Source organism: Oncorhynchus clarkii, chromosome 6 (assembly GCF_045791955.1).
Source record: "Oncorhynchus clarkii lewisi isolate Uvic-CL-2024 chromosome 6, UVic_Ocla_1.0, whole genome shotgun sequence".
Classification (NCBI taxonomy): domain Eukaryota; kingdom Metazoa; phylum Chordata; class Actinopteri; order Salmoniformes; family Salmonidae; genus Oncorhynchus; species Oncorhynchus clarkii.
The window spans coordinates 18728115-18743422 of NC_092152.1; the positions used below are offsets into that span (position 1 = coordinate 18728115).

Below are 15308 nucleotides of genomic sequence, written 5' to 3' on the forward strand. Positions count from 1 at the left end.
AACAGCACACATCCAGGAAGCTGGTTTGATCTAAATTATGAATGTGTTTTCCTGTGTACCAAATACGCCAGATGTTGTTGTTGTTGTGGGGGGGGTACTCATTTGACGGCTACATGGGGCAGGCCTTTGCCGATAAGCTGCTGAAATACCAGCCCCTCGTGGCACGCTTGGACAGCCTCATGCATACAGGAACCTATGAAATGTTTGGATCCTTTTTTACTGTAAATTTGATTGGTGGACTCAAAGTATTTAAATGTATGTGTGCTACCTGTAGGAGTCGAGAGGCACGCAGAACTCCTCTGTAGGTAATGACATCCCCAGACACATGGAGCCCTCCATCACTCTGAACGGGATGGAAAAGTGGTTTATGATCTGTAAGGGAGACATGAGAAAGAGACACGTTGTTCAGATATAAATTATATTCTCTGGGGTCACGTTTAGTACATTCTGGGGTTCGAGTTAAGTACAGTGGAGAGAGAAGGAAGAGGGGTAGGGAAGCAATCCCCCCCCCGGTGACTGTAACTTGCCTGGAAGGGAGAGCGGATCTTGATGTGCTTGCTTCCCTGCACAGAGTAGATCTGACAGACCAGGAAGCGGGTGACCCCAGAGACTTTGTGCATGACACTGTACATACCACGCCCCACTTTGATCAACGGAATCATGCTGGCTGAAGTGTGGCCCGCCGGAGCTGAGGACAAGAACATCAAAAGCCATGAGATCAACGACTAAATTGACCCTAGACCCAGCGAACTACTTGTGTTAGCTCCCCAAACAAATGCCAGAGCATTAGGTCAGAACGCCAACACTGTCTTTGACCCAGGGTCTAAATATCAAGGATCGTATTCATAAAGCAACCCAGAGTAGGAGCGCTGATCTAGGATCAGGTCCCGTGTCCATATAATCTTATTCATTATGATATAAAAAGCAAGACTGATCCCTAGATTAGAAGTCCTACTCTGAATATGGGTGCTGGTCTGCACTGGTGTAACTGTTGTAACTGTGTTGCTTACTGGGCTGTATGTAGTAGTCCTTGGCCACCAGCGAGGTCATGGCAGAGAACTGGTCTGAGTGGGTGGTGGTGCGACGGTAGTCCATGTTGACACTCTCGCCGTTCTGCAGCTCTACACGGTTCTCTGTGGCCTCACAGCCCAGGGGGCAGAACATCTCACTGTACACCACTGACACAGTCAGACCCAGACGGTTCTTCACCACGAACGGCGCCTCGTCCTCCTGGAAACACTCTGATGTCTGCTTGGCCGCCTCCGCAAAGGCCTGCCATGCATTCACAAGCACGTTGGGATGTACAAGAAATATGGACTACACCAAGCTATCCCAACAAAAAACCCACTTAGACATAAAAAGTTATTCTTTAAAATGTTTTATTGTGATTATTATTGACAGTATAGATTACGTGATTCCATAATTTATTTTTTAAATTGTTCACAAAAAAGTAATATTTTCAGCTAGTCAATTGAATAGCACATACAAGAGTGCTGGTGTGTGACGTCATTGACTTACCGTGCCCAGGTTACTGAGCATGCCCAGTCCACACTTGGAGAGGGTGATGTTGAGCTGGTCCTTGCTGCTGATGCTGATGATAGTCTTGTAGTCTGGGATGCTGTAGTCTACTTCATCTGATATACCTGAGTACTTTACTGGCTTCTTCTTCATCTGCAGTTGGGGGAAATCATGGCCGTTAAGTGTGTGGTGGACAGTGTGTTTACACTATCTGGATGAGCGATGTGTGTGGAACATGGGACAGTGTTTGTGAGTTTGTGTGTGTGTGGTGTGACTGAGAAATTATTTAAAGGTTGACATTGGGCAGAAAATCTTAAAAAAAAACGTTTTCTGCTGTATAACTGATCAATGCACTATCATACCATATCTCTACAGCTTCCGTCCAAAAATAAATCCTGTGAAATGACATCAACACATACTGGAAGAGTTACTGGCTAGCTTTTTTGTCAACTAAAACCCTCACAAACTTCTACAGATGCACAATTGAGAGCATCCTGTCGGGCTGTATCACCACCTGGTACGGCAACTGCACCGCCCACAACCGCAAGGCTCTCCAGAGGATGGTGCGGTCTGCACAACGCATCACCGGGGGCAAACGAACTGCCCTCCAGGACACCTACAGCACCCGATGTCACAGGAAGGCCAAAAAGATCATCAAGGACAACAACTACCCGAGCCACTGCCTGTTCACCACGCTACCATCCAGAAGACGAGGTCAGTACTGATGCATCAAAGCTGGGACCGAGAGACTGAAAAACAGCTTTTATCTCAAAGCCATCAGACTGTTAAACAGCCATCACTAACACAGAGAGGCTGCTGCCTACATACAGACTTAAAATCATTGGCTACTTTAATAAATGGATCACTAGCCACTTTAATAATGCCACTTTAATAATGTTTACACGTCTTGCATTACTCATCTCATATGTATATACTGTATTTTATACCATCTATTGCATCTTTCCTATGCCTCTCTGACATTGCTCATCCATATATTTATATTCTTATTCCATTCCTTACTTAGATTTGTGTGTATTAGGTAGTTGTTGTGGAATTGTTAGATTACTTGTTAGATATTGCTGCACTGTTGGAACTAGAAGCACAAGCATTCCGCTGCACTCACAATAACATCTGCTAACTGCTATCTGTGTATGTGAGCAATAAAATTTGATTTGCACAGTGGCTAGCTTAGCTAACGAACTAGCAACGTTTGTTGCGGCGTGCATGACCAGAATGACACATCGATGAACCACCAAAGGCACACCCCATTTCTGTTAGAAAATTGAGTAAGAGGCGGAGTTGGACCGTTTTTCGTGCCCAAAGTCGACCTTTAAGGGTCACCTTTAATCCCAGAGTCCAGGATCTGAAGCCATCTCTGATCTCGTCCTCTAGGGGCTCCAGCAGAGGCTCCCACACCCCCATCACCTCGTTGAAGTAGTGAACCTAAACACACAACACTATGTTACAGTACACCAAATGCAGTCTGACTAAACCCACAGTTGAAGTTGGAAGTTTACATACACTTAGGTTGGAGTCATTAAAACTTGTTTTTCAACCACTCCACAAATTTCTTGTAAACAAACTATAGTTTTGGCAAGTCGGTTAGGACATCTACTTTGTGAATGACACAAGTAATTTTTCCAACAGTTGTTTACAGACAGATTATTTCACTTATTCACTGTATCAAAATTCCAGTGGGTCAGACGTTTACATACACTAAGTTGACTGTGCCTTTAAACAGCTTGGAAAATTGCAGAAAATGATGTCATGGCTTTAGAAGGTTCTGATAGGCTAATTGACATAATTTGAGTCAATTGGAGGTGTACCTGTGGATGTATTTCAAGGCCTACCTTCAAATTCAGTGCCTCTTTTCTTGACATCATGGGAAAATCAAAAGAAATCAGCCAAGACCTCAGAAAACAAATTGCAGACCTCCACAAGTCTGGTTCATCCTTGGGAGCAATTTCGAAAAGCCTGAAGGTACCACATTCATCTGTACAAACAGTGGTACGCAAGTATAAACACCATGGGACCACGCAGCCATCATACAGCTCAGGAAGGAGACGCATTCTGTCTCCTAGAGATGAAAGTACTTTGGTGCGAAAAGTGCAAATCAATCCCAGAACAACAGCAAAGGACCTTGTGAAGATGCTGGAGGAAACAGGCACAAAAGTATCTATATCCACAGTAAAAACGAGTCCTATATTGACATAACCTGAAAGGCCGCTCAGCAAGGAAGAACTACGGTTTGCAACTGCACATGGGGACAAAGATCGTACTTTTTGGAGAAATGTCCTATGGTCTGATGAAACAAAAATAGATGTGTTTCGCCATAATGACCATCGTTATGTTTGGAGGAAAAAGGGGGAGGCTTGCAAGCCGAAGAACACCATCCCAACCGTGAAGCATGGGGGTGGCAGCATCATGTTGTGGGGGTGCTTTGCTGCAGGAGGGACTGGTGCACGTCACAAAATAGATGGCATCATGAGGGAGAAAAATGATGTGGATATATTGATGCAACATCTCAAGACATCAGTCAGGTCGCAAATGGGAATGTTTACAAGGATTAAATGTCAGGAATTATGAAAAACTGAGTTTAAATGTATTTGGCTAAGGTGTATGTAAATTTCCAACTTCAACTGTATATTTTAGTTGAATTGAGGTTGTGTAGAAGTTGTGAAAATGTTGTGTAGATGTGTAAAGGTTGTGTAAATGTTTTGTAGATGTTGTTTAGAGGTAGTGTAGAGGTCGCATGCAGAGATGTGCGGTGCCTGACCTCCAGGTTGAGCTGGCTGTGCAGGTTGATGAGGGTGCTCCAGTTCTTGACGTCCCCGTGGAAGGAGGACTTGGCCAGCAGCATGGGGACGGTACGGTGGCCCACCCCTGCCTCCAGGGTCAGGCAGATGGAGGAAATGGCCACCTGCAGGGACTCACCCTGGGGAATCAGCCGGACCAGGGACTGGGCATCCTCGTCTTTACCCTCCTCCTCCAGGAACCACAGCTTGAGATCCCGCCAGGACCGGCGCTCCCACAGGTCTGGGGGCACGGGGCTCTCCAGCTCCGACTGGGGCATGTCTGCACCGGCCGGGCTCAGCACCGACTGGATGGTGATCACTGTGTTGATGATGATGGGCGACACCTGTGGGAAGGGGGCACAGAGGAGAATGGAATGTAAGACACATTACTCTGGTTGTGGCAGCTGTGCCAGAAATAAAAACATAAGAAAAAGTGACAAGGTATTTTATTAGTGAGATGCCACTTCCTGTTCCGTTTTTTGACCATGGCCTACCTTGAGTGTCAGTGCCTTGATGGAGACCTCCATGGCCTGCGGGGAGGTGGAGGACTGTGCGCTCTTGAAGAACACCTGGCAGGGTTGCAGCACAGTGGTCTCCTTGTTCCTCCTCTTCTCCCTCAGGAAGGGGCAGGCCACTACCTTCAGGTCCTTGACCACTGCCGTCATCAGCTGACCATCCGGGTTGCTCTTCATCACCAGCTCGCACTCCATGGTCATGACCAGGGCTGGGGCGTCGGCACGCGTCAGGTCAGCCACAAAGACAATCTCTGGGTTCTTCACCAGAACATTCATCTCCGACTTGACTGCCACTGGAGCTGGAGTACAGACAGAGAGGAAAGCAGGGGTGTGTTCATTAGTTTTCTACCATTTGATGACTGTCAGAAACGGAGTGAAACTATTGGACATTTCACTTTGCACTAATTGTACGTCATACAAACATGACATTTGTGGTGAATATTGTGTAGTGTGAAATGTGAACATGTCGTACCAGGTTCCTTGGAAGCGGCGGTGGCTGTAACTGTGGGTTTAGTGCTGCTGTTCTTGGGGGCGGCTGAGGAGAAACCTTGTTGGCTGGCCTTGAGGAAGATGTCGGCCACGGTGAGCAGGAACTCCATGCTGGCACAGAGGTAGACATCCTGCACCACCGTCTCCAGAGAGGTGCCTTCACGTCCCTGATTGTAGTTCACCTCCACCATCACGTTCCTCTCAGCGCTCGGACGAATCGCCATCATCCTGACAGACAGAGGCCAGAGGGACAGGTGTACATGATGATTCCTACAGAAAGAGCAATCCCTACAATCCCTACAGCAAGGGTCCTAATAACACACCCTATCATAAGTGCACTAAATACCTTGTAATCTGTTTGTCATATGATGTTACATAGAAGAGTGAGTAACTTTTTATTCTACTCTACAGATTCAAAGATTCCATTCTCTCAAAACAATTGACATTGGAGATTGCAGATGGAAATACTCATGGGTTTTGATGAACTGGGAGTGCGAGATTAAATTAAAGCTGCTTTGACTATCATGGGGTTGCTAACCAAAGCCATTCATCTTAGCTGTGTGACAGTCCTGTGTGACAGACAGATGGTGAAGCAGTGATGAACATTATGCCACGCTGGAGAACACACACTGAGCCTCGTACATCAACGCCAGCACTGAGCCACGCGCTCATATGTTCACAGTACACACACCACTCTGCGGTATCTCTCCCAGTGTCTGTGAATGTGTACGTAGGCTCAGTACCAAGGTAACTGTGTGTGTGTGTTTTACCTGGCAGTGATATTCTTGACTCTGCGTCTCTTGTCGTCTAGCAGGCAGTCTGTGAGTTTGACGGTGGCCTTCATGGATCCGTCTGAGAACATGTGGACAGATGTAGAGATAGTTCCCAAGGTGAACTCAGCCAGCATCAGCTGATCATCCCTGGAGTCCAACACCTGCACCTGAATGCAGACACATAGGCAGAGACGCACGCCCACAGAGACAGGCAGACACATAGGCAGAGACGCACGCCCACAGAGACAGGCAGACACATAGGCAGAGACGCACGCCCACAGAGACAGGCAGACACATAGGCAGAGACGCACGCCCACAGAGACAGGCAGACACATAGGCAGAGACGCACGCCCACAGAGACAGGCAGACACATAGGCAGAGACGCACGCCCACAGAGACAGGCAGACACATAGGCAGAGACGCACGCCCACAGAGATAGGCAGACACATAGGCAGAGACGCACGCCCACAGAGACAGGCAGACACATAGGCAGAGACGCACGCCCACAGAGACAGGCACAGACACATAGGCAGAGACGCACGCCCACAGAGACAGGCAGACACATAGGCAGAGACGCACGCCCACAGAGACAGGCAGACACATAGGCAGAGACACACGCCCACAGAGACAGGCACAGACACATAGGCAGAGACGCACGCCCACAGAGACAGGCAGACACATAGGCAGAGACACACGCCCACAGAGACAGGCACAGACACATAGGCAGAGACGCACGCCCACAGAGACAGGCAGACACATAGGCAGAGACGCACGCCCACAGAGACAGGCACAGACACATAGGCAGAGACACACGCCCACAGAGACAGGCACATACACACACTTTCTGGTAAGAATATCTAAGCGGATGGAGTTTTCTGTGGTCAATTAGTGTTTGTGAAGGTGTGCAGTGATGCAATAGTCACCTCAGTCCCATTGGGGCTGTACAGGACCAGAGTCATGGAGTCAAACTTGAAGTCTACTTTGAGTATGTTCTTCAGCTTAGTGCTCTTCTGGGTCTCGACCACTGCAGCAGTTACCACTATGTTGCCTACAGACAGGGTTCAACATGATTATCAATATCACAATCATCCAAATATTAAGACTCACACACACATTCAACCCAACTGTTCTCACCGCTGGTGGAGATAGTACCAGTACCTCCTGTAGTGGCAGTGTCGGAGTGATCCACTCTAGACGGAGGAGGACGAGGAGAAACAGCGTCTGACGTCTCTGACATGTTCTCACCCAGAGTCCTCAACACCACCGTCATGTCATCCTGACTCAGGATCAGCTAGTAAGACAAAAACACACACACACATCCACACCGTTACACAAATGTATCAACAACCATCATTTCAAATGAACATTTCTTGTTTATTGAGAGTTGGCTTTAACTAACACAGACACACACACTGACACATACACACATACAGACACACACTCACATTCATAGGTTTGAGGTGGGCAGTGATCTTTATGTCAGGGATGCTGTGGTACCAGGAGGCTGACAGGTTTCTCTGGATGGACAGGTCCAGGTTGACCGGCTTCAGAACCTGGATCTCCCCCTGAAATCTCCCCTTCTCAAATGTGGTTCTGCACAATCAAACACAACAAACAAAGAAACGGCTTTACAGGTTCTGATTTTCTGCACATCCAGGTCCATCGACCTGATATACAAAAGTAACTGAGACACACAGAAATCTGTCTATTGTCAAGAAACACCTCACATCCCTGTGAACAAATGAAGTCATCCGCTCACTTTAAACAACTGCGAATCCATGAGGTTTAATTCTGGTTCTGTATACAGAATTGGCTGACTACTGGTGTGCTTTACTAGCAACCCTGTTCTGTCTCACCTGTACATCTTCAGGTCACTGAGGACCACGGTCATGGTGTCGATGATGGGAGGGATCTTGACATGCGTCTGGGAGTCGACCAAGGCGAAGCAGTTCTTGACCGTGACCATACCGAGGTCAGCCACAGTGACGTTGGTGGAGGAGGACGACTGCGGCAGGAAGACAAGAGGAGCTTTGAAGTCTACATCCAGAGAGATGCGCACGCTGCGCTCAGCCAGCTCCATCACCCCTGTGGCTGCCTTCTCCGCTGCCTGCACCGTCACCTCAGCCAGGGCCTCCTTGGCCGCCTGGAAATTGTTGATGAAAGCCTGGGGGAGAGGGAGGTGAATGAGGAGGAAGAGAAGGGGTGGGACAAAGAGCAGTCACGTTACAGAGTTCTCATCGATGGTCATATGACGTAGGACAATCCAGAACCGAAAAAGTGCACCGAATGTGATTAGGCTTGGTAAGTTCTGGGGCATTTTGGTACCGGTACTATAAGTAAGGCCATGGTTTTCGACACTCTGGAAAAGTGTTGTTGGCAGCTGAATTTTTGAAACACATAAAAGGATAAGTGATAGTTAAGTGGAGTTAAGAGAGATGGTGTCTCTTACCAGGATGGAGGAGACAAACTTGTTGAGGAAGATGACCTGGATGCAGCCCACCGTCAGGGTGATGCTGGTGTCCACTTTACCCATGTCTAGATAGGCATCGCCCTCAGTGGCGTCCGTGTGGTTCACCATGCGGAAAGCAAACACCTCCTTATCAGCTATGGACACACACTAGGATGCAGACGGCGTACAAATATAGCAGCAGAAAGCAAAAACAACAATCATCATTTCTCGTGAATGTGGCCCCTTGACTGGGAAAATAACATCTCTAAAGTAAAACAAATGTCAATGACTGCTGGGTCGTGTTCATTAGGGAACGCAAAGGAAAACATTGAGCAAAAGTTACCTGCTTGTACAGTGCCTCCTTATCACAGTCCAGGATGACTATGTTCTTCAGGTTGGCCAGAACCTCCACCGCCTTTCTCCTCATCAGCACCTCCGACACCAGGCCTGGAACATAGAACAAATAGGCAGAACACTGAGGAGCAGGTCTAGGTCTAGAACAAGTCTAAAACAAGGCAACAGTAAACATGTCGTCCCCCACAAATAACGAATGATGCAAGCTTGTTCAAAGTTTGGAACTTCAGTTGATTACTATAGCGCCCCCTTTGGCCAATCAGTGTAATTTTGTAAATGCCATATCTCTGTGGTATGGCACATCATTCACCAAAGTTTTGTCAAAATCGGGCCAGCGGTGTCTGAGATATCACATGATTAACTAACATACGTACTAGCGGACGGCGACAGATCCATAGTCCCCCCCCGATTTCATGGTGGGGCACCACAAAGGTGTGTTCATATCAGTTCCAGAACCAATAGGAAAAGATCATCAGTGGCCTGAGTATTTCTTCATGTTTACCACAAGGTAGCACTAGCATCATTATAATGTGTGTGCGTGCATGTCCTGTCCACACAACTAATCACACAAACACATAATTGTATGTAATATCATAATTCATGCACGCTGTTGTGGATGTGTGTCGCGGAAGGAGACGTGTGTTGCGGACGGTGACTTGTGTTGCGGACGGTGACTTGTGTTGCGGACGGTGACTTGTGTTGCGGACGGTGACTTGTGTTGCGGACGGTGACTTGTGTTGCGGACGGTGACTTGTGTTGCGGACGGTGACTTGTGTTGCGGACGGTGACTTGTGTTGCGGACGGTGACTTGTGTTGCGGACGTGTGTTGCGGACGGTGACTTGTGTTGCGGACGTGTGTTGCGGACGATGACTTGTGTTGAGGACGGTGACTTGTGTAGCGGACTGTGACTTGTGTTGCGGACGGTGACTTGTGTTGCGGACGGTGACTTGTGTTGCGGACGGTGACTTGTGTTGCGGACGGTGACTTGTGTTGCGGACGGTGACTTGTGTTGAGGACGGTGACTTGTGTTGAGGACGGTGACTTGTGTTGAGGACGGTGACTTGTGTTGCGGACGATGACTTGTGTAGCGGACGGTGACTTGTGTTGCGGACGGTGACTTGTGTTGCGGACGTGTGTTGCGGACGATGACTTGTGTTGAGGACGGTGACTTGTGTAGCGGACTGTGACTTGTGTTGCGGACGGTGACTTGTGTTGCGGACGGTGACTTGTGTTGCGGACGGTGACTTGTGTTGCGGACGGTGACTTGTGTTGCGGACGGTGACTTGTGTTGCGGACGGTGACTTGTGTTGCGGACGGTGACTTGTGTTGCGGACGGTGACTTGTGTTGCGGACGGTGACTTGTGTTGCGGACGGTGACTTGTGTTGCGGACGGTGACTTGTGTTGCGGACGGTGACTTGTGTTGCGGACGGTGACTTGTGTTGAGGACGGTGACTTGTGTTGAGGACGGTGACTTGTGTTGAGGACGGTGACTTGTGTTGCGGACGGTGACTTGTGTAGCGGACGGTGACTTGTGTTGCGGACGGTGACTTGTGTTGCGGACGGTGACTTGTGTTGCGGACGGTGACTTGTGTTGCGGACGGTGACTTGTGTTGCGGACGGTGACTTGTGTTGAGGACGGTGACTTGTGTTGAGGACGGTGACTTGTGTTGCGGACGATGACTTGTGTTGAGGACGGTGACTTGTGTTGAGGACGGTGACTTGTGTTGCAGACGTGTGTTGCGGACGGTGACGTGTGTTGCGGACGGTGACTTGTGTAGCGGACGGTGACTTGTGTAGCGGACGGTGACTTGTGTAGCGGACGGTGACTTGTGTAGCGGACGGTGACTTGTGTAGCGGACGGTGACGTGTGTTGCGGACGGTGACGTGTGTAGCGGACGGTGACGTGTGTTGCGAAAGGTGACGTGTGTTGCGGAAGGTGACGTGTGTTGCGGAAGGTGACGTGTGTTGCGGTCGGTGACTTGTGTAGCGGACGGTGACTTGTGTAGCGGACGGTGACTTGTGTAGCGGACGGTGACTTGTGTAGCGGACGGTGACTTGTGTAGCGGACGGTGACTTGTGTAGCGGACGGTGACTTGTGTTGAGGACGGTGACTTGTGTTGCGGACGTGTGTTGCGGACGATGACTTGTGTTGAGGACGGTGACTTGTGTAGCGGACTGTGACTTGTGTTGCGGACGGTGACTTGTGTTGCGGACGGTGACTTGTGTTGCGGACGGTGACTTGTGTTGAGGACGGTGACTTGTGTTGAGGACGGTGACTTGTGTTGAGGACGGTGACTTGTGTTGAGGACGGTGACTTGTGTTGCGGACGGTGACTTGTGTTGAGGACGGTGACTTGTGTTGAGGACGGTGACTTGTGTAGCGGACGGTGACTTGTGTAGCGGACGGTGACTTGTGTTGCGGACGGTGACTTGTGTTGCGGACGGTGACTTGTGTTGCGGACGGTGACTTGTGTAGCGGACGGTGACTTGTGTAGCGGACGGTGACTTGTGTAGCGGACGGTGACTTGTGTAGCGGACGGTGACTTGTGTAGCGGACGGTGACTTGTGTAGCGGACGGTGACTTGTGTTGAAGACGATGACTTGTGTTGCGGACGTGTGTTGCGGATGATGACTTGTGTTGCGGACGTGTGTTGAGGACGGTGACTTGTGTTGAGGACGGTGACTTGTGTTGCAGACGTGTGTTGCAGACGTGTGTTGCAGACGTGTGTTGCAGACGTGTGTTGCGGACGTGTGTTGCGGACGGTGACTTGTGTTGCGGACGGCGACTTGTGTTGCGGACGGCGACTTGTGTTGCGGACGGCGACTTGTGTTGCGGACGGCGACTTGTGTTGCGGACGGCGACTTGTGTTGCGGACGGCGACTTGTGTTGCGGACGGTGACTTGTGTTGCGGACGGTGACTTGTGCTGCGGACGGTGACTTGTGTTGCGGACGGTGACTTGTGTTGCGGACGGTGACTTGTGCTGCGGACGGTGACTTGTGCTGCGGACGGTGACTTGTGCTGCGGACGGTGACTTGTGTTACCCTCAATGCAGATCTCTGCTATCATGTGGCTATGGCCTCGGATGAAAACCTTCAGACAGTTGAGATCAGCTCTGATGTGCAAATTCACCACGTCCGCAAACTTTGACTTCTTAGAAGCTGAGGAGAGTGGGGTAGAGAGACATTGATGAAAGAGTAGTTCCTTTGTCCAAACGTAAAAGACGCTTTGATGAGAAGATGATTTTGTTTGCATCACAATACATCAAACGTCAAGTGGTCCATACAATGGCAGAGAATTTACATTTGGTTTAGCTAGCTACGTATTAGAAGGAGAATACATGGAGGACATGTGTCTACTCAATATCTCTACATGCAACAAATATACAGCAGGTATATTACCGAACCAAATTCTCTTCCACTTTCGACTAACTTTGATTCATGAAATAAATTCTAATACATTTCAACAGTGGAAAAGTCTTAGTTCCAGTAACCGGAATGGATTCCATGAAACTGATAATTACATGTTATTTTTGCCACGGCCGATTCCTCCTTCTCGCCCTCCTCCCCCTCTCCCTCCTCCCCCTCTCCCTCGTCCTCCTCTGCGATTGTGGGAAGCTCCTCCTTGCTAGGCACCGCCTCCTTGGTCGGGGGGAGGAGGCTGTTCAGGAAGTTCATGGCGTTGAGCAAAGCCTCCGTGTGCAGGTGTACATCCAGAGATGAGAAGTTCACCTGAGACAGAGATTTCACGCACACACCACCGACACAATGAACACACTAACACAACTGAGCAGAGTACTGAGCTCAAATCAACATCATGTTGAAGTTCCAAATGTGGGTTAACACAGTTGTATTGTAAGATCTTACATTTACTGATTGTTCAGTGTTCTTGTACTGAGACTTGAATTCTGGCCCGTTCTTATCAGCCTGAAAGAGACATTGAAGCTTTTAGACCTGCTTTACTGTTAATCTACATTGGATGAAGAATGTATGAAACAGTGTTGACTGTGTGTGTGTGTGTGTGTGTGTGTGTGTGTGTACACCTTAGTGTACTCCAATGTGAGGAGGTCCTCCTCTGTGTTGTCTAGAGTGGTGATCAGGTGCACTTTCTTCTCCTCTGAATCTGGACAAGTATATCAAACCAGAAAATCATATCACACCAAAACCACACAGAGAAGTCTGCAGACATGCCACACAACCGCCAACGAGGAAGCAGCATATCACGTTTATTTCATAAAGATCTAGACAATCATTTCTTCGCATTCCAAACGCAGCAAGGTGCACAGAGCCGTCTTGCTAATGTTCCAAAAATGCAATCGAGGGAAAAACACCATTCAAAAAACACACCAGATGCAAGCGATTTCATGTGACATATGTTAAAAGCGTGGAAAGAGGGGCAATGTAAAGATGCAACAACTCGAATAGGTTGCTATCAAACATGACTAGATTACTACGTTTGAATGTGGTGGACAACGGAATAAAGTTCAGTTGAAAAACAAATAGAACAGGAGAGAAATGCTGGTTTCAATGGCATAAACAGGCACATTCAAGTGTGGCTACCTTTTCTGGCGTCTCCCCTAATGTCAGAGCTGGTATGGAGAAGGCTGTAGCGAAGGCGCAGAAGACCCAGATTTGTACATTTACGTATTTATGTAAATCTATGCTAATTATATTAAAACTATTATTTGAATATTGAAATGTTTAAGATACATTTTCGATAGTGAATTTCTGGATCAGTTAGTTGACAGGCCTACCTTTAAGAGACAATGATTCCCACCCACACCCTCACCTACCCATATACTCTGAGCACTCTAGGCAGATCTCGCGTAGAAAGGTGTTAGATGTCATGTCGAAGGTGCGAATCTTTAGCTCGGTGCCGAGACGCTCGACGTCCAGGTGTAACACTGTGACCTCCTGGCCTCTAGACAGACGACACAGCTGAACAGACAGCTAGACAGCAGAATGAGGGAGTTCAAGTACACACATATACACACACAGCTTTATTAGCAATCAGAGTGAAAACATCTAAATGAAGTGTTTAAGGACTCTCTCACACACAGATGTATATTATGTTAAGCATACCTTGTTGATCTCAAACGTCATGAGGAACTCTGTCATGTTCTTCTTGGGGTCTTTCTTGACCAGACCTCTCCTCTTGACCGAGTCGGAGCGTTGCAAGGGGCTGGGCATGTTGTCGGGGAAGAACGGACTGTCGCCTATAGGAGAGCTGGGAGCATCGTAGAACAGGTCCTCCTCTGAGCCTGCACACACACACACACACACGTAAAGTACAAAGATCCATTTGTAATGGGCTGTATGGGCTGTATGTGTGCGTGCATGTCTCTCACCTGATTCCCATATGAGGGAGTTGCGCAGTTCAGCCATGGTTGGTTGCCTGGGGGTTAGCTGAGGGGTGTACGACTGCTTTGGAGCCTGCGGAAGAAAAACAAGCAGAAATTAGACACGAACACACACACAACCCAATAGAAATCTATTTACACACAAAACAACAACCAACATTACAGTCAACCCACAGACAGGCAGAGAGGGAGAGTCAACCCACAGACAGGCAGAGAGAGAGAGAGAGTCAACCCACAGACAGGAAGAGAGAGAGAGTCAACCTACAGACAGGCAGAGAGAGAGAGAGAGAGAGAGAGAGAGAGAGAGAGAGTCAACCCACAGACAGGCAGAGAGAGAGAGAGAGAGAGTCAACCTACAGATAGGCAGAGAGAGAGGGAAAGTCAACCCACAGACAGGCAGAGAGAGAGCAAGAGAGAGAGTCAACCCACAGACAGGCAGAGAGAGAGAGAGAGTCAACCCACAGACAGGCAGAGAGAGAGAGAGAGAGAGAGAGAGAGAGAGAGAGAGAGAGAGAGAGTCAACCCACAGACAGGCAGAGAGAGAGAGAGAGTCAACCCACAGACAGGCAGAGAGAAAGAGAGAGTCAGCCCACAGACAGGCAGAGAGAAAGAGAGAGTCAACCCACAGACAGGCAGAGATAGATAGAGAGAGTCAACCCACAGACAGGCAGAGATAGATAGAGAGAGTCAACCCACAGACCGACAGTCAACCCACAGACAGACAGAGAAAGTCAACTCACAGACAGGCAGAGAGACTCCCAGTAGTTAGTACCTTAGGTGTAGAGTGTGTGTTGGTGCTGCGCGGGGCCGGCCTGCTCTCCGGCAGCGGGATGCTGTTAATCAGCTCCAGCACGGCCCGCACCTTATCATCAGAGATCCTCAGAGACAAGAGAGGCATCTCCCCGAAGAGCTTAAACCTGACACACACGCACACACACACTTTATTCATATCATTCATCTGACCAGCTTTTTGACAAACACGATTATACATAGTGGTAGTCCAAAAAAGGCATCGCACCCACCCCTCTCTCTCCACCCCAGAATCAACCCACCCCT

The 15308-nt window shown here is 48.7% G+C and overlaps 1 protein-coding gene across 1 annotated transcript in view; it reads right to left on the minus strand.

Moving 5' to 3' along the window:
* Nucleotides 1-15308, minus strand: part of LOC139410704 (intermembrane lipid transfer protein VPS13A-like) — a 67205-nt gene that overhangs the window by 39565 nt on the left and 12332 nt on the right. Inside the window, exons 23-45 of the mRNA XM_071156123.1 lie at nucleotides 15025-15169; nucleotides 14241-14325; nucleotides 13975-14153; nucleotides 13686-13842; nucleotides 12936-13015; nucleotides 12760-12819; nucleotides 12417-12624; nucleotides 11938-12054; nucleotides 8883-8986; nucleotides 8540-8707; nucleotides 7947-8254; nucleotides 7536-7683; nucleotides 7225-7381; nucleotides 7014-7138; nucleotides 6088-6257; nucleotides 5301-5545; nucleotides 4808-5127; nucleotides 4295-4657; nucleotides 2860-2961; nucleotides 1519-1671; nucleotides 1011-1272; nucleotides 528-688; nucleotides 269-372 (exon numbers count right to left, since the gene is read on the minus strand). Of these exons, the coding sequence (XP_071012224.1) occupies nucleotides 269-372; nucleotides 528-688; nucleotides 1011-1272; nucleotides 1519-1671; nucleotides 2860-2961; nucleotides 4295-4657; nucleotides 4808-5127; nucleotides 5301-5545; nucleotides 6088-6257; nucleotides 7014-7138; nucleotides 7225-7381; nucleotides 7536-7683; nucleotides 7947-8254; nucleotides 8540-8707; nucleotides 8883-8986; nucleotides 11938-12054; nucleotides 12417-12624; nucleotides 12760-12819; nucleotides 12936-13015; nucleotides 13686-13842; nucleotides 13975-14153; nucleotides 14241-14325; nucleotides 15025-15169 (3921 nt within the window). The remainder of the gene's footprint in view (nucleotides 1-268; nucleotides 373-527; nucleotides 689-1010; nucleotides 1273-1518; nucleotides 1672-2859; nucleotides 2962-4294; nucleotides 4658-4807; nucleotides 5128-5300; nucleotides 5546-6087; nucleotides 6258-7013; nucleotides 7139-7224; nucleotides 7382-7535; nucleotides 7684-7946; nucleotides 8255-8539; nucleotides 8708-8882; nucleotides 8987-11937; nucleotides 12055-12416; nucleotides 12625-12759; nucleotides 12820-12935; nucleotides 13016-13685; nucleotides 13843-13974; nucleotides 14154-14240; nucleotides 14326-15024; nucleotides 15170-15308) is intronic.